The following is a 27146-nucleotide window of genomic DNA, read 5'->3' as shown; positions in this document are numbered from 1 at the left end:
ACAGGAGGTGTATTATTGGCCAGATCACCAGTGGAAAACAGAGGGGGGAAAAAACAAAGAAAATAAAACTGATGCAGCCACCCCAACTAATGATTGGTAAGCTGCAATATAATGTTTTGGTTTTTATAACAGTTTAACCGCTTTCGGACCGCCCACCGCAGATATACTGCAGCAAGCTGGCCCTCTTGCCTGAACCGACGTAGGGCTACGTCAGTCGCGCGCCTGCAGCTAGGGGGCGAGTGTGTGCCGCCGCCGGCCCATTCATGCCCCCACTCGGCAGCCGGGATTCCGACGCATGGGGCAGGCAGCTCTGATTGCCCCCTGGCACCCGCTGAGAGAGAAGGACAGGCAGCTGTTGTAAACACAGCTGACCGTTCTCTCTGGAATAATCACAGAGTGCCTGTGATCCTTCTATATAGGATCACAGGTCTCTATGGTCATTCCGTAAGCCTCCCCGCATACAGTGAGAATCACTCCCCTAGGCTCACATTTAACCCCTTGATCACCCACAGTGTTAACCCCTTCCCTGCCAGTGTCATTATTACAGTAACAGTGCATATTTTTAGCACTGATTACTGTAGTAATGTCACTGGTCCCCCCCAAAAGTGTAAAAAATGTCAGTTAGGGGTCCGATCTGTCCGCCGCAATGTCGCAGTCCCCCTAAAAATTGCAGATTGCCGCCATTACTAGTAAAAAAAAAAAAAAAACTAACAATGACATAAATCTTTCCTGTAGTTAGTAGATGCGATAACTTTTGCGCAAACTAATCAAAATACACCTTTTGCGATTTTTTTTTTTTTTTTTTACCTAAAATATGTAGCAGAAAACAAATTGGCCTAAAATGTTAAAAAATGTTGGTTTTTACTTTTTTTTTATTTTTTGGGAATGTTATATAGCAGAAAGTGAAAACTATTGTTTTTTTTCTTTCAGAATTGTTGCTAAAGTGTTTAAAGTGCAAAAATCTGGATACAGCGTCGCACTACCGTGCAATTGTCCATTAAAGTAACTCAGTGCCGAATCGCAAAAAATGGCCTGGCCATTAAGGGGGCAAATCCTTCCAGTCCAGAAGTGGTAAAGGTTATAAAAAGGTTTAGAGCAGTAAAAACTTTTGATAGTTAAACAATACATGTTTTATAGAGATCTTTGCATCAAGGCAAAAAGAGGGGCAACTGAGGAAGAAAGTGGGATAAAGGGATGTGGAGATATATATATATATATATATATATATATATATATATATATATATATATATATATATATATTTTTTTTTTTTTTTTTTTTTTTTATTAAGAAAAATATTACGGTTTGTTTATAGTCACATGTTTACTTATAATTATGATTCACTTTTGTAATATATGTTATGCATTTATTTGAACTCACCAATAATGTGTAACAGCTGGTATCATACTTAAATAGACGGAATCCTGGGTTATTGGACTCCTTCTCTGATGCAGACTTAATGGGTGTAACAGCTGGTGTAACAAAGACAGATCCGACTGGATTTTCTGAAATAATATGCAATCAATATTTAAGCTGATATTAGTAATTATAGAAGATCCACTATAGATGTTCGTTTATTTTGATTAATTTAAAGGCCAGGTTTATCAAAAACTAAAATGTGGGTTTTACATAGTTGCTGGTAGCTAAATCACATGCTGGCTTTTTACATCACTTAAAGTGGAACTTTAACATAACAATTTGAAAGCATCTTTAACAAAAGAACATTTCACAATAGTAATTATGCTACTTAAACTGCCTTCAGTGTTGTTCCTGTTTCCTCTTGTCTGAGGCCACCATTTTGCTGAAGACCAGAGCAGTCACTTCCTTATTGAGAACTCTCCTTAAAGAGGACCTTCAGCGTCCAACACCCCCCCCCCCCCTCATTTTCGTTTTCTCTGCCCCCATTTACTTGGTGGTGTTCTAGGCACAGTTTAGATACTCACCCAGCCACCGGATCCAGCTTTGTCCTCATCCTTCTGTCAACTTGGGACATTTACTTGTAAAATCAAGCGGCCCACTGGCTCTTCTGGGTTCAGCCGTAAGGGCCTCGTTATGACATGCCGCTAGGCCCACTCTCCCCCTCTTGCTTCTGAATGAATGACTAAAGGCCTCCTGGGATATGTGACGTTCCTGGGCATATCCTGGGACATGCACGTCATATGTGACTTGCATATCCAACGAGGCCCAGCAAGCATTATGCATGTTATTCATTTGGCGAATAACGGGCATTGAAGGGAGGGGCTATGCTGTTTCTTCAAAAAAAAAAAAAAAAGTAAATAGAAAAAAGCAAAACACTGCCTGTTTCTTGTAGAGGAGGGGTGGAGAGGGTGAAGGTACGCATTAAGCTAGCCATACATGGCTCTTGCTTCTTTATTCATTAGACAGTCTTTCCGCATTCAAAGTGGATGGGGAAATCCTTTCTGCTAAAGGCCCGTACACACGTACCGATTGTCGGCCGTATGATGCTTCCGACAGCCGACAGCGCACTTTCGGCCGAAAATAATCTGTCGTGCAAGCATTAAAATTTTTGTTGGCCAACACCAGAATGGCCGATTGTTCGCCAGTCAGTACAGAATTCGGCCGACAGACAGCAGATTTGCAAGACTGGGCATGCTCAGAGAAGAAAAAACACACGGAAAGTTAACCATCACATGACATCACTTTTGCAGTCGGCTGTTGTTGGCTGACAAAATTCATGTGCAGTCTTTTGCACTTTTCAACAGACAAGACAGCCCTCGGACAAAAGACGGCCGATCGTTCGGCCGATGATCGGTACGTGTGTACGGGGCTTTAGTCATTGTATTCTGACAGCAGAATTCCCACGCAATCAGAATACACTGATCAGCAAGCAAAAATATACCAACAAGCCCATTCATGAGAAGCTGATCAGTAGATTGACTTCTCATGAGCGAGACCAGCCATACATGAATCAAAATTCGGCCGATTCCTGCTGAACTGGCTGAATTTCGATCCTTGTACAGCCAGCCTTAAGGCCCGTACACACGTACCGATTGTCGGCCGAAGATATTCGGCCGCCGAACGATTGGCCGATTTTCGGCTTGTTAGTATGATGCTTCCGACAGTCGACAGCGCACTTTCGGCCGAAAAGAATCTGTCGTGCAAGCATTAAAATTTTTGTTGGCCAACACCAGAACGGCCGATTGTTCGCCAGTCAGTACAGAAATCGGCCGACAGACAGCAGATTTGCAAGACTGGGCATGCTCAGAAAAGAAAAAACACACTGAAAGTTAACCATCACATGACATCACTTCTGCAGTCGGCTGTTGTTGGCCGACAAAATTCGTGTGCAGTCTTTTGCACTTTTCAACAGACAAGACAGCTCTCGGACAAAAGACGGCCGATCGTTCGGCCGACGATCGGTACGTGTGTACGGGGCTTTAGTCTCAAAAACTATATGCCACTTTCTGCAATTAAAAAGTGTGCATTTCCAGCCTTGATTGTATGCTCTGGCTCAGCTAGAGAGGAAGGCTGACAGTAGCTGCACATTGCTTAAGTTCACAGTGCTACCATGGGAGAAAGGACATAATACCAGGGACATAAGCTGAGTCACTATCCTTGTAAGTTTAACTCTTTTGTTTCTCCCTGGCAGCAGAGTTTTTCCTGTCACCTCTCCTGCTTTTCTTTTCTCTCTGCCTAATCTGTGTTTCCTTGGCACAGTCTGTATCATTCCTGTTGCTTCCTCCCCACTCAGCAGTTGTACATTTTGAAGCTGTCAGCAGATCAGCCTCTACAGACTCCCTCACTGCTCTGATTATCAGCAGAATGCCAAGAATACTGTGATACTGAGGGGGAGACAGTACTTTACTGGATTTTAAACCATATAGGTACTAATTGTTGATGTTTTACACAGCTATCCCTGAAAAAGAGGTCAGCGTGAAGTAATCTATCAGGACTTTCTGACTAATGTTCCACTTTCAATACTGGTGTCCAGCCAAGCACTGGTTAAAGCTTGTAGGAGTTTTCATTCGCCTCTGACTGTCCTATGAGGCTGCATAACCCCTGACTTTCTGTCTGAACAGTGCTGATTGGCCCTGTGGTAATCACATGCACCCTCCCCAAAAAAATGAGCATGTGCAGAGTGCCTCCTAGTACTCTGTTCTATCAGTAGATGGCTTGGGGACAGTAAAAGAAGGGGGATCAGAGAAGACAGAATCAAACAGCCTTTTTACACAGTGTGGAGGATTAACTCCTTTAGGTTCCACAATGAGTATAACAAGCATGCTTTACTGCAAATACAGACTGTGTTTACTGTTGTGGGTTTAGTAGCACTTTAATGTAGCACAAACAGCTGCGAGAGGCCATTTAAAAGACCATGTTAAGGGGAGACAAAGTACTGAAGAAGACTCTGGGGAAAAGCCATCAAGCAATTCAATTAATGTTTTCCCTTGAAAATGTGGGTGATATTGTTCTCTAAGTGAAAATTCTGTAGCTGCCAAAGAGGACCACAGGACCAGCAGTAGAGAGGAGTACAGAGGAGAAGCAGTAGGGAAGATGGTAGCAGCATCAGAGTGCTGACTAGAATCTGGACCTATCACTGCTGGACGGGGGCATACAAAGAGGTAAGTGCGCCATTTTGTGTAATGATGGGAGCCTACCTCCCCAATGTAAGATTTTAGAAGCCAACACACCAGGATAAGGATACTTGTTTAAAAAAAAAAAAAAAACCTTCATAGGTTAATTGAACAACCTACATAGACAATTGAAAACATACAATTGATAAAAGATAATTTTCATGAAATGTGGTTCCAATGAAAGGTGCAGTTGTACAGCAAAATAATAAAATGCAATTAAAAACTATTAAAGATATTTTTCCATAAAAAAATCACCTTTTTCATCCAGAACAACCATAATACTGTCACGGTGAGTATGTCCATAAAATTGGCCATCAATAATGTCGCTATAACTGCGGAAGATTTCCACCAGCCTATCATTGAAAAGGTCCCGCATTGCAGGTATCATTTCTGTAAATGGTAGGTATCCAATAGGAACATGTGCAATGATATATACCTAAATGATAATATATATAGAAAACAACTGATAAATTAGTAAATAAACAGAACATGCAGTGATATCTAAACAGTACAATAACTGACAACAATCAATATGATCTTGGATTACTGATGTCAGCTCACAAAACTCTGTGCAGGCAAGTCAAGTTTCTCCACCCGAACTCACTCATCCATGTCTTTATGGACCTTGCTTTGTGCACTGGTGCGCAGTCATGTTGGAACAGGAGGGGGCCATCCCCAAATTGTTCCCACAAAGTTGGGAGCGTGAAATTGTCCAAAATGTCTTGGTATGCTGACACCTTTAGAGTCCAACCCCTGAAAAACAACCCGACACAATAATCCCCCCTCCACCAAATGATTTGGACCAGTGCACAAAGCAAGGTCCATAAAGACATGAATGAGCGAGTCTGAGGTGGAGGAACTTGACTGGCCTGCATAAAGTCCTGACCTCAACCCGATAGAACACCTTTGGGATGAATTAGAGCGGAGACTGTGAGCCAGGCCTTTTCATCCAACATCAGTGCCTGACCTCACAAATGCGCTTCTGGAAGAATGGTCAAACATTCTGATAGACACACTTCTAAACAGCCTTCCCATGAGATTTGAAGCTGTTATATCTGCAGAGGGTGAGCCAACTCCATATTGAACCCTACTGACTAAGACTGGGATGCCATCAACCTTCCTGGCGGTATTCCCGAGTGTAGCTTGGGGTGGAATGTTAGTGCCATTAGCGGTAACCCCGAGCCACACTCAGGGTACTGCCAGGGAGAAGTCGCTGGATCCTGGAAGAGGTTACTTACCTTGTCCCCGGGATCCCGCGATGTGTTCCTGCAGCATACGGCAGCCGGATCTTCCACCTGATGCTGTGTGCCCCGTCTTCCGTCTCCTGCGACGTGATGCTCGCAGGGGGGTGGAACCAGTGGCAAATTTGAAAAGTAAAACACACAAACACACTGATATATTGTAATCCTATTGGATTACATTACTAAATAAAATAAATTGACATTAGTTTGCCCCCCAGTGCCCTTGCCTGCAGTTTTTCTGTACTTATATATATATATATATATATATATATATATATATATATATATATATATATATATATATATACGTGTGTGTGTGTATATATATATATATATATATATATATGTATACATATGTATATATATATATATATATATATATATATATATTATAATTTATGATTTTGTGTTTCAAACTTTATCATACCCGAGATGTTATAAAGAAGAATGCACAGTAAAAAAAAATCATATGTAAATAGTTGGTTAGGGCTGCTCATTCTTAACCTCCCTGGCGGTATGATTCTGTCAGGAATTCTGTACCAAAAGCGGTACAATTTTTTTCATGGAAATTTGGCGATATGTATTATAGGCCTACAATTCTTAGTAATTACTGACTTAAACCTGACCAAAACAAGACTCTAGTAGACATCCCAGATGTGATAAATTTGAAACACAAACGCATGAATTATAACCTAATCAATAATATAATTTTATTATATAATATATAATATATATAATAAAATTATATTATTGATTAGATTATAATTCATGCGTTTTGTGTGTGTGTATATATATATACACACACATATATACATACATATATATACATATATATGTATATATATATATATATATATATAATATAAATGTGTTATGTGTTTGTGTTTTGTGCAACGTTTGAATTTCCCTCCCAGTACCGCTCCCATGCAGCATTGCTGCTGCAGGGAACTAGGAAGTCATCACACCGACGGACGAGCGGCGGGGATCTCGGCTGGCGATCACAGCAATGAGAGATCATCGCTGGATCGCCAGGAGAAGGTAAGAGACACTGCTGCGCTCTCTGCACATCTACCCCGAGCGTGACTTGGGGATACCGATCCTAACCTAAAAAATCCACCCCGAGTCATGCTCGGGGATACCGCCAGGGAGGTTAAGAATTACATGCAAAATAATAGTACCGCTTTCAGCACCTAAAATCGGAAACAATCATACCGCCAGGGAGGTTAAAGTTCATAACCCCCCCCCCCCCAAAAAAAAAAAGATAATAAACACATCATGAGAAAACAATAAAGACCACCATTATTGACCTGCTTCTAAAAAAATGCTAGTTACCTGGCCCTTATGATGACCCTCCAATTTCTGAGTCACTGACTTGAACAAGCTTGCAGATTTAAGCAGCATACATAAAAGACATGGTAATGTTTTAGGGGAACTATTTCCCTGTGGTCGGATGTTCTAACCATGAAATGCAGTAAATATTGCTGTTGCTTTTTTTGTTATTCCTACACACTATATTTGAAATGCTTGTGCAAATTTATTTTTTGAGGATCTACCAATTTTTTATAGATATGTAGTTTCGACCATATTCCTAAAAGCATTGCTCTAATACATATTACCTTTGGTTATTGTCATTAAGAGTAGAAACACAGTTATTAACATAACACTCTACTGTCTATTACCTTTTCATTGTTTTGACGAGAAAATTGCAGTGTCTCCTCCAGCCATGCTAACTGATCAGCTGGGTCAGTAATGTTGAGTGTCTCCTTATTGGGACTGTAATAAAGATTTGTGTTCAAACTGATTATTCTTAGAGGGGTACCAGATGTGTTTGTCTTGTAGATCTGAGAATAGTATCCTCCTGATTGGGGGAAACAAAGAATAAGGAAAATGAAATGGATATTATCTCCATATAACATTTAGAATAAAAAAAATTCAGGGGAGGGCTGGCAAGAGGGCAAGGAATAATTTTCTGGCCACTGTTATTATGAGTAGAATATGGCACAAGTAGGGCAACAGGGCCTCTTTCGATATGCAGATATTCAGCTAGTAAAAAAGATATGATCCCTATACATAGAACCAATATAGCTGGTTAGTTGCTACCACTCAATGAATGTCCTTATCTGGATTGCTCACACAGATACTGGTGGCCAATACCTCTCCTACTCCAGCAATTTGCTTCCCTACATAGCTTCATACAGGAAAGCCCTATTTTTGAGTCCATTCAAAGGTCTTAAAGTAACCAAAATTTGGGGGGGGGGGGGGGTGTCTTCTGGCCCCTGAAAATAATTTTTTTTTTTTTTTTTTTAGTGTAAAGTAACCAGGGCTTTTTTTCCTCAAAAAATAGGTATAGGTACTCTCTCCACCCTGACCTACCTCCGAGCACCATCCTTGTCTCCACCCCCCAGTACCACTCCTTTTAGAGAATACAGAGCCAAGTATCATTTAGTGGTATTAAGTAATTATATGGAATTGGTTAATGATAATAGACCTCCAGCAACAATAGATCCTTCCCAACAACAATAGACCCTCCTCCAGGAACAAAATACACCCTCTAGCAACAGTAGATCTGCCCCAGCAACAAAAGACCTTTGCTTGCAACAATAGAACCCCAGCAGCCAGCATCAATGGACTCTCCCTCCCTCAACAGTGCATCCCCCCCCCAATAACATAAGAACCACAGAGCAAAAGTTCCCTTATCAACAACAATAGACCCTCTACAACTGTAGCTCCCTACAGCAACAATAGACCCTCACTAAACTCCCATCAGCAATAGATCCCCAGCAGTCAGAATCAAAAAATTCTCCAACACACCCCAGCCCCCTTTGCCAGTACATACATTCTGTGCTGGAGGTGCAGGAACATCATTCCCCCACGTTCCTGCTGAAAAAAAAAAGCCCTGAAAGTGACCAATAAATTAATTTGGACTGTGTTCTTATTTAGTCTGGTACTGCTTCCATTGGTGAATGTTTTCTTATAGTTGATATCACTGTCCTATTTAAACTATGTGTGAGTAGAGATGCTCGCACCATAACTAGCAGGTAATGTAACTGCTAATTCATCAAGGCTGATCCTTATGTAGTTTTTTCCTATAATTTCTGGGCAACCTAACAAACCCTGCAAAAAAATATTTTTTGTCCTTATTTTCCCTGGAATTGATACTTCAACTTTAAATCATTAACGTACATTTTTGTACATTTTGCTTTGTGGTTTGGTGAAAAATTCTTCTTTCACTATTTAGTAAGAGCACAAGACATTAAGCTTATTCATATACCAATATTATACCTATGGATAACGTTGATGTATGTTATCACAGAAAAAACATGCAAGTGATGTTTTTTTTTTTTTATTCTACGTGCTGCAATGCATCCCATTTGGACAGCACCCCCTGTTCTCACTCAACAGTGGGGGGCTGGCATCTGGGCTCTGCCTGAGCTCAACATTAGTAACGGACACAAATTGGGCTTCATCAGGGGAAGAGCAGAGAAGCTGGACATCAAGGAATAAAGAAGGGATTTCCTTCATATTTCTCTAGCAGTTCATTGCCCACACCAATATGGCATGCAGTCTACAGCAGTATCTTGTAGCAATAGATTTTTCCTAAAAAAATAAATAAATCACATGAAACAAGGAACGGAGAAGAACATCATTATATAGGTGTGCCCAGGACAAGGTGATATCAAAACATGGCCCCGGCTAACATGTATTGCATCTTCTTAATTATGGCCTATGTTATAGAGATACCCTAGATTTCAATGGGAATCTGTACCTGCTGCTTTTTTTCAACTTGCTATGCTTCCCCTTTGGCAGTAAAAGCATTCAAAACATAAAGGAAGCAAGTACAAGTCAGGATAATAGATTGTGTAAAATTGGACATTTCAATACTCTTTTATTTTCCTCTTTGGTAAAGTCATGTGTTACAAAGCCATGACATGAAACTCTCAATGACCACAAGTATTGTTTTACCTTTCCGGAAAGTTGTGAGAGCTTCCTCACACAGCCAGGGTTTCCAAAACTCTGCAACTGCTGTGTAAACTTCACTGCCTGATACGGGCAACTGATCCTAATAGTACAGAAAAAAAGAACCTTCTGTCAAATAAGAATGTCACTTTTATAATTGTTTGGATTGAAGCTATATCAATGCAAAAATAATCATATATAAATGAAAATGCAATATATGAAAAAGAAAATAATATATATATATATATGTATATGTATACCATATGATTTTTGTAAATCATTGAAATAGATACTTTTCTAAAACTGGCAAAATAAAATTGAATATGACTTCTGCATCACTGGAACTTATAACGTGATTATTTGAAGATTAACTTCTCATCAGAACTTAGGAAGCAGAACTGGCTAAAGGAAAGTAAGAAGCAAGTTGAATCCATGTGTAATGGCAGCAAGTAGGAGTCAGGAAAACCATTTGCTGAAAGCCTTGCAATGTACTTTATGTTTAGAATAGGACACATAGGTGGCCCTTTGTAATGTTCTTTTGGGCATCTAGATTTTCTTATAGCTGTAAGTCTAGGAAGACAAAGGAGTCAGTAGAATTAAGTGGCAGCTATATCTCTGCTAGGAGAAGGACACTCTGGGCATGGATATATTAGGTAGTCAGAGAGCATCTTAGGTTTGGAGGAGAATGATTACTGGTTGTCTCTGTGTCAGTGCATTAGACCAGAACCACATGTAGGCAGCTGGGTCTTTTTTGTTTGGATTCCCCTTTAGGGAAGAAGTCTGTAACAGTTGAAGGACTGTATGCATTTTTGCTGACTTTTAATATTAGGACACTTACCTGTCCAGGGAGCCCGCAATGTCAGCACCCCAGCCGATTTTTACATCAGCTCTCGGGTGCTGCCGCCGCCATTGCTTCTAAGGGGAACTTGCAGCCTTACGGCTTCACAGCTGGTTCCCTCCTGCGCATGCAAACTTCTGAGTGATCTCACCACAGAGAGGTCTCCCGGAAATGGGGACGGGTAACTGTCAAAAATGGGTACCCACTGCCCCCCCCCCCCAAGGTGCCAAATGTGGAACCAGAGGGGGGGGGGAGAGTCAGATATGCAGAGCCTCCACTCTTGGGTGGAGCTCTGCTTTAAAGTTGAGTGCTGCCACCTTTAAGGGATGGCTGAAGTATTTATATAATGTTTTTTTTTTTTTTTTTTTTGCTTCTATTGATTCTGTAAACTGGTAAAAGGCATTCCTGGTGTGAACTTCCATTTCCTAACTTTTAGATGGGGTTCTCCTCTGGAAACTAAACTTGTTGCCCAAGTAGAGTCCGTTGGTTTAAGGCCTAAAGCAGGCATACAGAGAACTATCAATAGGTACCTGTTAAGCAAGGATGGGTTATCCCACAGGTTTCCCCACAGGCAGGATATAGTAGGATAGTTCCCCTAGGGGGCCCATGCACATTATATACTGTTAAGACAAGGCCACTACCCCTGGGTAGTGGGGATGGAGTGGAAGAGTGAATGCACCCTCCTGCTACACAACATATGTAATTAAACTAATGTAGCATCCACTTGGGCTAGGTATGGCTATGAGGTAAATTCAGCTTGGTTCCACTGTAATCAGTGGAACAGGGGTTGATTGGTTAGGGCTGCTCATGGTTTCACAGGCTGCTACATTGCTAGTTTCCCCTGTAATCTGGAACTATCTGGGGGTTTCCAAAACCTAGTGGGCAGGAAGGCAGAGACTGCAGTCTGAATATATTTGGGACTTAAACTAATCCCTGGGGAGGTGTGCCAGATGGTGGGTAAAGAGCCCTAAAGAACCTGAGCCTGAGCAGCAAAGGGACTCTGTTGCATGCTGGTATAAGGAAGCCTCACAAGGAGATCAATCCAGAAGGAAAGCCCTGTTGAGGGGCCTTGCCCCCCTGGGCAGAAGCCAAGGAAGGAGCCAGCAAAAGGTAAAACGGGTCCCAGTTATTCCTTGCTGCAGGGACCTGAAAAGAAAGAGCCCCAGGAATCCAGGTAAGGGAGCTCACAGAAGAAAATCTGGAAAGAAAAATGTGGGAGAAAGCCCCAGTTGTCCAGGAGGCTGAGGCCTCACAAGGAAACAGCCAGGGAGATACTGGAAGGAGGCAACCAATGATCCTGTGGTCCTAAATACAAAACCCTAGTGCTGTAAGATTGACTGTTTAGTGCTTTAGTCTTGAGAAGAAGGATCAGGCAGCTGATGGGACTTGTTACTAGAGAAAAGTACAGTCTGAAGTGTAAAGAAAAATAGTGAAAAGCTATCAGCACAATAATATATAGACAAAGTGAATAGTAAAATATAAATATTGACACGCTATATGAGCGAACTGACAATGTCCACCCGCAAACACTTATTGTGCTCCCACTACACAAAGCATTAATACAAAAACCAAAAATGTGCTGCACTCCGCCCCCGCCTACATCCTCTCTTGATCCAAAGAAACCGCTGATGTACCTGCACTATAATCCTGTAAGTGGATTCATTGATTAAATTGCTTTACTGAAACTTAGCAGAGAGCATTAGATCTTTTTTTCTATTCCTTCCCTACCTGGTCCTCTGTGTATGGGTGGATGAGCCATTGGATCCCGGACATCCTGCTGTGATATCTTGCTGACTATCCATTACCCCTGTGGGGGACTGCTATATCTGACCCTGGGTGACTCCTGGGTCAGAAATTAAGATGAGAGGCTTTAATTTGTGGTGGTGGATTACAACACGTTCAAGGAGGTGTTTTGTGTTTTGGGAACTCAGCATCACTTTGTCACATGGACTTTTTTTCCCAGCATATTTATATTTATGGGATCATTTGAGTTATTTATTGTCAGTTTTTTGAATTGTTAATTTATTTGGCACTTATTCAGGTCTAGCACAGCACATTTTTGGTTTTTGTACAGTCTGAAGTGTGGCTATGCAGCCAAGCAGGGGTCCAATACCGTCGGGTGTTGTACAGGCGTAGATGAGGCAGTATAAGCCTTTTTGTGTTTCTTTTTTTATAAAGAACTAAACCAGTGCACCCAGGAAGTTATTAGTCCTCAACCTGTCCAAATTCCTGTTCTACAGCGGCCGAGTGGATTGGGGTCCGGCGTGGGAGGACATGTGATTACTTTACTTCACATTGCTTTTGTCCTGGCCTCCTTTTTATTTGTTACTCTTTTTTTTATTTTTCTTCTGTTCCTCCCTTTTATTTTCTTATTCCTTCTCTTTCTCTGCCCATAGTGGTGTGGGCTATTCTCCTTTTCTTTTCTCTGGTCTTTCTTCTCTTTGTCTGTTTGCTCCCTTGGGGGTCTGGCTGCAGGAGAGACGCTGTTTGCTCTGATTTCGGAGCTCTAGTTTGGGTTTCCAAATATGGGTCTGGGTTGATATATTTTTGGTTTCTTCTTCTGGGAGAGGGGGGTTGGGGGAGGCTGCGCCCTTTTGTGGACACAGTTTGTGCCCATTCGGGTTGTCTGAGGTGGGGCGGGGGCCTCTGCTTGCCGGTCTGTTATTCGGCTTGGTTGGTCCTTTGGACTCTAGCTGTACCTCCTTTTGAAGAACCTCAGTTTTAGGACTTGGTGTATCCTGCTGTCAAACTTTTTACTATTGACTTCTTTGTTGCCAATAATGTTATGATTCATGCACTGACAAGCACTGTTGGGGTGCCTGGTACTTTTCTGTATGCTACCCCCTTTTCTATGTTTTACTATTTTGCTGTTTTGTTTAAACTCAATAAAAAAAACTATTGAATACCAAATTCATGTTTTACAGTTATGGGGTATCCCATACTCCCTACCCCCATCCAAGTTCTACCCAAAAATAAAAACAACAAAAAAACAAACCCATAGACTGCTTCTTGAGCCAGACAGAGATTGTTGGAAATGCTGTGTGCCTGGCTGTGTGTGAGCCAAGGGGAGGAAATAGGTTTAGTTTACCAGCGACTCTTTAGGGGGTGTGCTTAACATGTATAGTATAGTAGTAAACACCTAGTTACCAGTTGCATTGGAATTGTTACAGTAAAAAAATTCTGTTACTTATTTAAAGATCAGAATCAAAGTAACAAAAAAAAGCTGATATGGAGCTGAAATAAATGACTACACACACATGAACTCTTGTTCCTTCCTCTCTTGGGCACAAAGGATGGCTCATCTATTATCATCTGATGTATACATTTATGGTACAGTTTGTTGTCACAGCTGCTACTCAGCTCAAACGATAAAAGGGTGAGGATTAGTAATAAGGAAATAATGCTTTACATCATCAACACAAAGCATCTTGCGAAAAAAAACAATCCACCAATGATACAGTGAGGTTTATTCACTAAAGGTGTTGCTTATTTCACTTTGATCAAGTAACTAAATGTGAAGGTAGGCGAATGTGAACATTCTGTATACTTGGCATGAATTGGAAAAGGATTGAAGTGACAGTTGTGTGCAGTAAGTATCTTTAGGCTTAAAGTGTATCTATAGCCAAAACTAAAGCCAAAACGTGTTCAGAAGGCAATTTTCCAGAGTTGGAAATTGCCGCAATTGTGGGCCTATTTACTTATTCACTTACATGAGTTTGACAGACAGGACCAACTGTCAAACTCTGCATGTAGCAATAAAATTGCCGCACCTCAATGCACGGCATCGCAGACACGATAATATATACAGTGCCTTGCGAAAGTATTCGGCCCCCTTGAACTTTTCGACCTTTTGCCACATTTCAGGCTTCAAACATAAAGATATAATACTGTAATTTTTTGTGCTTTAAACGGACCTCTGAGACCTCTGAGACTATCACAGTGCAGGTGCATTTATACGGAGACTTGATTACACACAGGTGGATTCTATTTATCATCATTAGTCATTTAGGTCAACATTGGATCATTCAGAGATCCTCACTGAACTTCTGGAGAGAGTTTGCTGCACTGAAAGTAAAGGGGCTGAATAATTTTGCACACCCAATTTTTAAGTTTTTTATTTGTTAAAAAAGTTTGAAATGTCCAATAAATTTAGTTCCACTTCATGATTGTGTCCCACTTGTTGTTGATTCTTCACAAAAAAATTCAATTTTTTTATCTTTATGTTTAAAGCCTGAAATGTGGCAAAAGGTCAAAAAGTTCAAGGGGGCCGAATACTTTCGCAAGGCACTGTACCTATCCAAGCAGCACCATGTCTGCTTGTAGCTAGGTATTTTTCCTGCCCTCTAGCTGTCTGTATGAAAGCAACCTTTAATAGATGTTCACCCACCTTCTGTTCTGGATATACAGTATCTGCAACAGGGAAACACACAACAATAAAAAGTTGGCAGGGGTTCTAGCATTCCCCTTTTTAACTTAACCTCTTCCCACCACTGCCTTCTGGCTCTTTAAGAGGTTCTAAATGCTGGAAGGTGGGCATTCTGATCACGTAAGCGATGTGATTGGCTGTCACTGTGGTCACATGATCGGAATGTTCCCAATCACAAGTATGCATTGGGAGCTTTCAGGTACCCATCGGTACCTGTTCTGGGAGCACGTTTTCTTATTCCAGGGCTCCATCACACCGTCCGCACTCTAAATGCTTAATTTTACTGAGTGGGCAGTGATCAGTTTTTGGCTGCAGTGAGCTGTGGTGAGGTGCAATTTAATGCACATTTTGGTGCATCACACTGTTTACTTCCTTTTTTTTTTTAACTTTATTTGAAGTACACAAAGTGACACTTTATTCACGTCTCTGAAGGCCACAATTTGCTTTCTACTGACATGGAAAGCCCCCCATCCCATCTTATTGCTGTGAAAATATGTTTTTTAATTATAGCTAAAATCTATCTAAAGCCCCGTACACACGCATTGATTATTGGCCAGGAATTTTCGGCCAACGTCCGATCGGCCGATTTTCGGCTTGTTAGTATGATGCTTCCGACAACCGACTCCGACTTTTTGGCCGCAAAAAATCTGGTGTGCAGGCTATAAAATTTTTGTTGGCAGTCAACACAACGGCCGATTTTCCGTCAGTCAGTACGGATTTCGGCAGACAAAAATCTGATGAGCAAGACTGGGCATGCTCAGAGAAGAAAAAACACACAGAAAGTAAACCAGCACATCACATCACTTCTAAACTAGATTTTTGTTGGCCGAGAAAATTCGTGTGCAGTCTAGGCACATTCCAACCAACAAAACACCACTCTGGACAAAAGTCAGACGATCGGTCGGCCGATAATCGTTGCGTGTGTGTACGAGGCATTAAGGTAGAGCTGGATTGCTCTTTTAAATACTGTAGCTGCTGACTGTTAATATTAGAACACTTACCTGTCTAGGGGTTCCGCGATGTGGGCAGCTCAGCTGTTTTTGCAATCAGCACTCGGGTGCCGCTGCCGCCGCCATTCCTTTGCAAGGGAAAAGGGAAACTGGCAGTGAAGCCTTGCGGCCTCACAGTTGGTTTCCTACTGCGCATGTGTCAACTGCGCTGCACTTTCTGAATAGCCTGGCAGTGGGGGGAGGAGAAGGGGGTCGAACTTCCTGTGGCAAGGTCCATGGCAAGGTTTCCTGGAAGTGGGGACGGGTATCTGTCAAAAACAGATACCTGATCCCCCTCAAAAGGAGCCAAATATGGCAGCAGATGGGGGGGAGGGGAGGAAGCAAACTAGCGGAGCTTCCCCTTTTGGGTAGAGCTCCACTTTGAGTTGTATAAATGAGCATAATAAAATTCCCACAACCAAGGCAAAGTTAGAGCTGTCTTTTACATTTCCGACATGCTAAAATATATTTTATTGCCTACTATCAGACTAGGGAGAGAACAGGATTAACAGGATTCAACATTGTTGCATAATTTAAAGAAGCAGCTGATCTTCTTCATTCCTTTTTCTCAGGATCTCATTACCACTTCTTGCTCACAGCAGTGTGTACAGGACACCTCCTTTCCATGTTGTGGAGGGCAGCAAAGCAAATGCAGTAAATGAAAAGCAAGGACCCCAAAAACAAACACTATGTAAGATCAGTCCATGTAAGATGATTACCACAGTCAGGTTTTGAGTTCTCTCATCAGAACTTGCTAATTTTTTTTTCTTTTTTTTTGCGTATAGAACTACCTGACTAGATGTTGTTTGAAAGGATTATTTCAGTGGACCCTTAGGCCCCGTTCACACAGGGGCGATACGACTTCGGGGGGCGACCTCCGAGGTCGCGGTGCGAGCAGCGCGCCGCGACCTCGGAGTGGCCGCCACGGACTTCATAACATTGAAGTCTATGGCGGTCGCCTCCGGGTCGCCCCAAAGAAGCTCCGGACCCTTTTTCTAAGTCGGAGCGACTTGTGTCGCTCCTATTAGAACGGGTCCGCAGCTTTCCTATAGATGGCGACCTGTGAGGCGACCAGGTCGCCTCACAGGTCGCCTTATTGTGAACGGGGGCTCACTTGTGTTTATCAGCTTTATGGTGGCTATACACAGAGTGAGTTTTTATGTGATCCAATCAGAAATACGATCAGAAGATCTAAAAGATAATTCTATATCATATACTTAAAGTGTTACAAAACCAACAACAGTAAAATCAGCCTGTATATGCAGTAAAGCATGCTTGTTATACCTACTGTGGAACCTAAGGGGTTAATCCTCTGCATTGTGTAAAAAGGCTGTTTGATCCTGTCTTCTCTGATCTTCCACTTCTTTTACTGTCCCCAATCCATCTGCTGATAGTACAGAGCCTTGGAGGCAATCTGCACATGCTCAGTTTGGTGTGTATTGCTAGAGAGGTTTTTTTTTTGTTTTCTTGGGAGGGTGCATGTGATCAGCACAGAGCCAATCAGTACTGTCCAGACAGAGGGTCAGGGGTTATGCATCCTCATAGGACAGTCAGGGGAGAATTAAAACTCCTCCTACAAGCTTTAACCAGTGCTTGGCAGGACACTGATAAAAGTCACAAGACTGCTATATACTGCTGATGAGAAAAGGTATTTAGTAGTTTAGATTTTCCTAAAATAATTGCATTTCCATGTTCTGTGTACTGTGGAAGAGCAGATATAGTGAATGCAGGGTCCTGGGTTTAGTAACACTTTAACAATTCTATAGAATGACTCACTAGGGCTGCTTTGCTGTTTCTTTTTTTTATTTGTGAATGGGCAATGGTTGGTAAACTGTACTACTTTGGTTAGTGTAAGACAAAGGTATCCAACCGGTGATGTGGCCCATGTCCTCCAGCTCTGGGATGGTGGATCAGCAAGTCCAGAGCATCAGTATTGTGAATGGAGTCGGTGGTAGAGGAAGCAAGTGGCTGCAGAGCAGAGCAGCATAAGCCTACGCTTCCTGTATAGCGCCAGCTCCTTTCACAGGTGGAGTGATACTAAATGCTCTCTGCCTGGGACAGCAACAGCTGGTGATACCTGAATGGGTGACTGTTATTACATAGAAAGGTCAGTTTATTACTAATATTAGTGTATATATGGGCATACTTGTTCTGCAATGGTTACTGGGCTGCTTTCAAACTGATCCACAGGTGCAGCACAGTGCACCTGCAGGCTACCTACACTGAGCCATAGACTTCTGTTATTACCTGTGGGTTTGGTGCACTTTATGAAAGTTTACCAAAATTCCTGAATACAGGAGTTTTGGTACGCTTTCAGAAAGTCCTCCACACCTGCAGAATATAATAGAAGTCTATGACAAAGTGCAGCTAGCCCACAGGAAAGCCTTAGGTAAACCACAGAGCATCAGTGTGAAAGCAGCCTTAGGCCCCTTTTAAGCGATTGGCCCAATTGGGTCCACCCGTCTGTTTTTCAGGCAGACCCAATCGGACCCTGCATATGAAGCAGGAGATGTAATCAAACGTGTCCATTTCCATCAGCCTACCTCCAATCCGATCCGCTAAAAAAAAAAAAAAACAGAAGGGGATCCATCCCCTTCCGTCTGAACGAATCAGATCGGAGGACCCATAGAGTAGAGCGGGCTGTGTCCGTGCACATGGACACAGGCTTGTCATCCACCCGCTTTGCTCATTGTGGCATGCTACCGGTTACCAAGTAGCTTAAGCCCTCACTCTTCAAAAGGTTGGGCACCCCTGGTGTAGGATATTGCTGCTTGAGTCTTGTTAACTAAGCATGTTGGGCTGCTAATAGTTAAAGCCTAACCCCGGGCAAATAAAAAAATGATTCCCTGCAGTGGGGTTGTGACCACAGCACTAGAGTTAAATGCTCATTTTGATCTAGGGGAATAATAAGAGGATATACTTACCCCATCCTCCAGTCTTCCCCGCAGCTAATCCAGTTCCCACAGCTTTTGCAGCCCCGTGCTCCACAGCTCCTGATGCCATCAAGATCAGAGAAAGATCAATAGCCCTGTTCTGGACGTGAGGATTCTGAGGGACAGTCTACTGCCAGGTCATGGGGGAGTGCCGTCTGCGGGGGAGCGGAGGATTGAGTAGTAAAACTGTTTCTCCTCTCCCCTAGACAAAATGAACAATTAACCCTTGTAGTGTGGGCACAGCCACAGTGCAAAGGAACCATTTTTTAAATATGTAGTTGGCCTGTGACAGTGGTTCTGTTTGGTAATAAAGGTTAACATTTATTTTCTCCTGTGACTTCATTTGGTGTCCAATCACTATGTTTTTTAGATTTGTGTAGAGTGGTGTATGGTGAAACCTCTGTCAGGTTTTTTTTTTTGCTGTCTGTGTCACTGTTGGGAAGATTACTCTTGCTTCCTGTCCCAGGGAAGAGCTGGAACCGCTTCTTGATGGCATGCACAGCTCAATGAACACTGTGAAGAAGATTGCGTTTAGGAAGATTAATAGCCTTTATTGCAATTTTGAAATCCATTAATCCATTAGATGGATAGACAGGATAAGGTGTCACAAATATCTATGTATTAAGTGTGACATATCGGAAATTTGCAAATAAACTCAAATCCAACCACTGTTGTAGTATTTACACAAAAGATAGATCCAGATGGAGCCTAGGGATATTCAGGGGGCCACAAATTTCTTCAATCTATGTACATAGTCTCTAGTGACATCTAGTGGTTACTTTGAAAACAAATTCTGTATAAGTATTCTCTAACCCAACAGAATGCAAAACCTACACTATATTACCATAAGTATTTGGACGCCTGCCTTTACACGCAAATTAACTTTAGAGGCAATGAGCGAGTTAGGGGCTGAGAAACTTGACTGGCCTGCACACCTTTGGGATGAATTAGAGCAGAGACTGTGAGCAAGGCCTTCTCGTCCAACATCAATGCCTGACCTGACAAATGCACTTCTGGAAGAATGGTCAAATATTCCTATAGACACACTCCTAAACCTTGTGGACAGCCTTCCCAGAAGAGTTGAAGCTGTTATAGCTGCAAAGGGAGGGCCAACTCAATGTTGAACCCTATGGACTAAGACTGGGATGCCATTAAAGTTCATGTGCGTGTAAAGGCAGACGTCCCAATACTTTTTGGCAATATAGTGTATATGACTTTTTTATTCATTTTACAAACTTGAATAATTTTATTTTATGATTTGAAATTTATTAAGCATGTTGTATTACATATAAATTGAACTTGGGATTAGGAATATGCATGCATCATGCATACTAGGGGGAGTACAACTGGGGGAAACAATAGTGGAGAAAGATCTGGATGTTCTGGTAGTTTATAAGTTTAATAATGGCATGCTATGCTAAGCAACGGTTTCCAAAGCAAACAAAATCCTTTCTTGTATTAAGAGAGGCATGGACTGCAGAGAGAGAGATATCATTTTGCCCCTGTACAAATCATTAGTAAGACCTCATCTGGAATATACAGTTCAGTTTTGGGCACCAGTTCACAAAAAGGATATCGGGGAACTGGAGAGTGCAGAGAAGAGCAACCAAACTGATAACAGGCATGGAGGAGCTCAGCTCTCATCAAGTTGCTTGTGATATATTTTCTGTGTATTATTACAGAGTGGTAGCATACTAACACTTAGGCAGCCTTCAACCTATAACCAGGTGTATCCAAGGTGACAAAGCGGTTAGAGTCGTGACAGAAGACAAAGGATACATTGTTTTGCCTGCTTCTATACTGCAGGAAATGTGGGAACTTGAACTTAAATTATGATTTGTGTAGTTATTTTCAGTAGAGCGTTGGCATCAGGGCCGGCGCTTGGCTTTTTCGTGCCCTAGGGAAGAATAACACCACCCTTGCCTGGCCCAGTGGGGGGGAGGGGGGGGGGGTGTGTATGGCAGTACTCTTGCCTAGGGCGCGGGTGATTACAACAGGGTCTCACCTGAGCAGCAGAATTTCTCCTATGTCTGGACACCTGAGACATGGTGCTGCCTTCTCTGCCTCCCCAGCTGTCCTCGCGTCCGTCTCCTCTGCCTCCCCAGCTGTTCTCGTGCCTGCCTCCTCCCTAGCTGTCCTCATGCCCACCTCCTCAGCTGTCACCCCCATACAGGCTGAGCTGCTGATGGATGTCCTCCATGGCTGCTGCTTTCCTTGGAGAGTTAGTCTGCCCCCCAGCCCTGTGTAGAGTGGCATTGTTCAGCCCCTCATTTTCACTGGCCGTGGCTGTATCCCCTAAGCAGCAGTGCACCCTAGGTGGCTGCTTAGTTTGCCTAGCAGGAGCGCCGATCCTGGTTGGGATGAATATAACTATTATTTATGGTGAAAGTGCAGTTTTTATCCTAAATTAACTTAACTTGTCGGCAGGACAGTGGTGTAGTGGTTAGCACTTTCACCTAGCAACAAGAGGGTCGCTGGTTCAAATCCCAACCACGACACTACCTGCCTGGAGTTTGCATGTTTTCCCTGTGCCTGCGTGGGTTTCCTCCAGGTACTCCGTTTTCCTCCCACACTCCAAAGACATGCTGGTAGGTTAATTGGATCCTGTATAAAAAAAAAAAAATTGGCCCTACTATGTATGTATATGAGCTAGGGATCTTAGATTGTAAGCTCCTTGAGGGCAGGGACTGATGTGAATGTGTAATGTATATGTAAAGCGCTGCGTAAATTGACAGCGCTATATAAGTACCTGAAATAAATAAATAAATAATAATAATAACTTAAAAGCCAGCTCTGTCCAACTGTAGGCGTAAAGAAAACAAAATGTCCTCAGTATTTTGGATTTAAAGACAATAAAGGCATACATTTCATCCAAAAATCTGTGGATAGACAGTGAGTGTAGGGCATCATGGGCCCACAAGACCCTGTGGCATTGCATTATTACTGGCCTGAAGACTTCTGAAAAAGTAAAAATTGCAGAAAAAAAACACACAAAACATAGTGGTTGAGCACAGAGTTTAGCTTTAAAATTCCCCCTTGCACTTTACTGAAAAGCTGCAGACCAATCAACATCTGTTTTACTGATATCACCCATGAAAGAGATATAGTATATTTGTGTCTTTGAAGGCAAAATATATATATATTTTTTTTTATGAAGAGTTCATTTATTAGCGATTCTCACTTCATGAGGTATGAGAATTCAAGGGCCATTACATTTCATATTAGAACATACCTGTGGCCAGTAGTCATGGTTGCCAAGTGCAGGAAATACAAGCATGTTGGGTAAGAGCGTGCGAATGGTGGTGGTCATGTTTTTAATGACTTCTATTACTATTTTTGTTGATAGTTCATTTACAGGAACATGAGGGGGACTATCCCTGTAAAAAAAATGGAAATAAGATATAGGTTACATATATGTGTTCATAAACTTTATGGCTAGGTATGTGCTATTACAAAGAAGGTAAATTAGTGAACTACAATTTTTATGTAATTTCCCAAAATATATTGATGAAGACTTTTTAAGTCTGCTAAGAAGCTTACAATCTGAGAATTATGATGTCTTAGATTCTGTGACTCTCTGCAGCTCAAGTAGATCTGTATGGAAATAATCAGCCTGAAAAGTTCACAAATTGCAGATTTCTCTCTTCAATTAAATGAGGTCTGCTGTGTTTAAACAAACAGTATGTCCATTGGGAGACAGTGGACAGGCATATGGACATTTAGTAATTTTTCAAATACCCTAAAAGGATAAAGGGTTTCCTGTTTTGCATTCATATTTGGGGTTTATGTATGAATACATAGGATTGTAAATTAGAGCAATAGGGATAATCCACAAGGGCCTTGTTTTGGTGAGTTTAGAGGTTTTTTAACTGGTGGGTACTTTTTAATTGATTAGTTGAATTTAAATATGAACGATATAAATAGGGTATATACCCATGTTTATGGGTTCGTCCTAAAAGCTAATATACACATAATCTGATCTTTATAATTCACATGATGCTGCTCAGGTGCACAATGAATCAGAAAGTTTATTCACTGCCTTTGGAGAAGAACACAAATATAAAATACAAAGAATTTGATTCTTAGATTTTATGCTTCTCTCTATATTAGAGAAGACTGCAGCAATAGACTGTATTTATTTAAAAAAAAAAAGGTCTCCTGATTTGGGAATCTAATCAATGAGTTTGGTTCACATGAGGATCTGCAAAACCCGCCTGAAACGTATAAACTCTGAATATGGTGGCCAAACCCCAATAAAGTCTATGGGAGCTGAATTTTGTATTTTTAAGGACATTTCAAGGCCAATTTGCATGGGCAATGTTATGGGGAACATGTATCAATGCAAAAAAAAGCAAAGGAAAATACTTCCGTGGGTAGTGGGTCTTAACAGAATTGTTGTAAATAATATTTCCTTGACCATATTTTCCTTGACCATATCTGATCAATGATGTCAGAAAGCCTTACCAGCTGGTTTGTTGAAATTCAGCAGCTGGCTGGGTTGCTGTCATTTGCAGCGAGATTTCAGCAGAAGAGTACCAATGGCTCAGGTCATCATGTGTGCCAGTGGGTCGGCGGGACGTCAACCATCGTGAATGATGATGGATCTACATGAATGTACAATGTGACTGACGATTGATTTACACTATGGGACATTGGTACATGGACTTTTTTTAAATACTTTATTACTATATTAACGGTATCTGTCTGTTTTGTGCATTGTATTGTTTTTTTGTGAATCAGAATCAAGGGGTACTTAGTACACAAGGTGGATCTCTAAAGGGGGCCTCCAGATTCCAATAAGTCTCACTCCTAGATCCCACATCTGCTGTTTCAGGAATATAGGGATGAGGCCCATATCCCCATCAATATGGGGACATTGTATCTTGCCAGGGGAGCCCCGATGGACAAGTTACCTCACCAAAGTTGATTGCATGTGACCTGATATGTTTAGGGGGGGGAGCACATGCTCACTGCCCCTCCCTTTCCTGGCCAGTCAGACTTCATACCTGGATAAGGGTCTAGTATAGATTTTGGGGGGGCACACATCAATTTTATTTTTTCTTTGTTAGGTTTGCTTGCCAAAGGTCCTCTTCCAAGTTTATACCAGACCTTTATAACGGTTTAGAAGCTGTTATGGATTTTGGGGAGAACTCCATATCATTTGTTAAACCATTGTCAATCACGATATCATCCTAATGACTTGTCGATGAGAACATGACAATCTGCACGCAATGATCCCCTCTCACCAGAAATTACAGCTGTGCCAGGGGATCTGGCTAATGTCATTGACCATTATCATATTTGGTGAACGACTTTATCTGGGATACTGGTACCCGTTACAATGTGAAACAAGGCAGTAGGCAAGCCAGAAGCTTTATTTTGGGAAAGTAGTAATACTATCACTTTTAGTCACTGGTCTTGAACTAGTTTAGATTTTTGACTTTCTGTCACTAATTAGCTGAATGCTTGTTCCTGGTTTCTGACACAGCCAGACAATTAGCATTTTCAGAAGTACTCTTGCAATGGCAATCTCTATATCTTTCTCATGAAAAGTACACTTTAAAACCTTGGTGACAAGCCAAAGCTGTAGCCAGCAATGCTTCTCTCTATCCTCACAGGACTCAGAGGCATCAGTGGGAGCCATTGGCTCCTGTTGCTGTCAATCAAATCCTGTGTAGAGGGAGCAGAGTCTATAGATGCACACAACCTTGCTCAGGATCAAGCCCGCATGAATTCCCCCACAGCAAGGGACTTGTTTGGGGGCATTTAGAAGTAAGGAGGAGCCGAGAACACCAGTTGGGGGACCCCAGAAGAGGAGGTTCAAGGCTACTCTGTGCAAAACTATTACACAGAGCAAGTGTGTATAACATCTTTATTATTTTAAGAAGAAAAAAAATGAACCTTTACAAGCACTTTAATTCTTTCACTGCAAAACCAATTTTACTATTCTTTGCATACATGCAGAAATGCACATCAACAAAACAAAAGATAATAGTCCAGATTTTGTATGTAGTGCAATAGGTTATGAAACGTTTTTAAAATCTATGATTATGTCTAAAATGTTTTAGTGCACACATACACAATATAATGCCCAATCTCCCTATAAATTTAAAAGATAGTGCCATTTATAGATTTGAAACATGTCTTGCCTCAAGGTGTATGCTTGCGAGGCAGGGAAAAAATATATACAAAATTATAAATAGGTGATGTATTAAAAACCCTTACAGCTCATCATTTTGTTTTCATATATACTGTATATTATTTTTTATATCACAAGGAAGCCAACAAACCCTCATATGACAGTATATAGATAAGTGACAGGTGCTTATTATGAAGGTATTAAGAGCCTTTTAGATCCCTGATGAATTCTTTACACATTCAGCCTATTTATTGCTGGTGCTGCCAGTGAACTAAACCTCTGATCCTAATAGTACTCAGAGCTAATGACCCAGAGGTTTTTGAGGTTCATTCAGTTTAGAAGAGATTGGTGAAGAATAGATTACTTTCTCCCACCTTTCTCCAATGCATTATGCAGTCATGAACTTGTTTAAATCCCTTAAATAGCAAGATGCATAGCAATTATTCTTGATGGTCAAAATGGTTAAACTGCTGAGCTTTGAAATCCTTACCATTAACCATACCTTCGTATCTTGACTTGTCTTTTCCTCTGACGACAGTGTTTCTTTGTGGTCTAAACCTTCTACTTCTGCTTTCTATTTGATGCTAATCTCTCATATATGGCAGAGGTAGATTTGACATGTATATGTATAAATATATATAGAAGTATCTCCTCTTTGAATGGGATTTTTAGGGCAATTATATAACAATATATATGTAAAATATATATTTTATTGTTCACAAAAAATATTAATTTTTTTGTTAAAAACAATGATACATGCACCATATTGTATATACTCAGCAAACAACCTATAATGACACATTACAGATAATGCGATTTTGCCCAAGAAGTGGTATTCCCTAGCTACTGCCTAGTGCATTCCATGGTAGTTGTAGTAACCGAGGATGATTCCCAACAGGTGGGGATATCAATGCATTTTGAATTAAATATCAATAAATTCTTCCACAGGGATATTATATCCACTTATTTTTTTAATGCTCCCTAGGCTTCTAAGGGGGTGCCCTGTTATTCCCTCAGAGCCAACATTCACACCATGTAGGACCACTGGATATTTATCCAAAAAGAGGTTGACCCCTTCAATAAGGATGTCCTCGGGAGCCAATCTTCCAGTATGAAAAAGAGAGTTCCCTCTATTGTGTTATTTCAACATAGATCTAAGTAAGAGTCTGACTGAAGTCTCTGGATGTCTTTCCCTGACGAGGTGCGAGAAGAATCTGAGAAATTCTATTTAGAGGTAGATTTGAATTGGTGATTTTAACAGAATGCCAGCAGGAAGCTCCAATGACTCAGGAGTAGACCAATGTAATTTTGCAGAGGGCTATATTAGCTTACCAGAACATGCAGACTGCATCAGCCCTATATGCAAGTTTGCAGTAGCTTGCAGAGACCCAGCAAACAACAGTTGGCTTCTGGTTACTTAGCTGACTATGTAGGTAGAAGTAATAGAAAAAGACAAAAAAATGTACTTTCAGGCAGAGGATCAGCTGGGTATTGGGTGCCTGAATATGTCCTTATCGGGTCCAGACACATTTATGAAAGATATGTCTTGATTATAATATAACTAATGGACAACAGGTGGGGTTTGTGGCACTGTCTAATGAATCTTGAAAAAAAAAAAAGAAAATGCACCTACCTCAAAATATGGCAAGGAATATGTAAAGCTAAAAGCGGAAACTGTTACAAAGCCAGGGGTTACCCATTTTGTAAGCTCAGTATGCACATATTTAGACTAATCCAAAGGAAAACCTGCTCACAAAAGCATGACCTCTACCATCTAGTAAATAAGAGGTTGGAGCCTAAGATTTCGTTAGCCCCACAAATAGTGTACAGAATTACAATAGAATGGCTTCTGAGAGCCTTGCCTTCAACCTTGCAGCAACGGTTGACTATGCAAACCCCAAATCATTGATTAATAGATGGATATTATTATTATTATTATTACAGGTACTTCTATAGCGCCATCAATTTACACAGCGCTTTACATATATATTGTACATTCACATCAGTCCCTGCACTGAAGGAGTTTACAAT

At 41.4% G+C, this 27146-nt stretch overlaps 1 protein-coding gene across 1 annotated transcript in view; it reads right to left on the bottom strand.

Moving 5' to 3' along the window:
* Positions 1-27146, bottom strand: part of SMPDL3A (sphingomyelin phosphodiesterase acid like 3A) — a 50627-nt gene that overhangs the window by 11912 nt on the left and 11569 nt on the right. The window contains exons 3-7 of the mRNA XM_082249694.1: positions 22209-22353; positions 9797-9893; positions 7513-7691; positions 4848-5028; positions 1381-1505 (exon numbers count right to left, since the gene is read on the bottom strand). Coding sequence (XP_082105820.1) covers positions 1381-1505; positions 4848-5028; positions 7513-7691; positions 9797-9893; positions 22209-22353 — 727 coding nt within the window. The remainder of the gene's footprint in view (positions 1-1380; positions 1506-4847; positions 5029-7512; positions 7692-9796; positions 9894-22208; positions 22354-27146) is intronic.

The sequence above is a fragment of the Pelophylax lessonae genome, assembly GCF_965119305.1.
Source record: "Pelophylax lessonae genome assembly, chromosome: 3".
Lineage (NCBI taxonomy): Eukaryota > Metazoa > Chordata > Amphibia > Anura > Ranidae > Pelophylax > Pelophylax lessonae.
The sequence above is the reverse complement of the archived record's forward strand: the minus strand, read 5'-3'. Positions and strand labels throughout refer to the sequence as shown.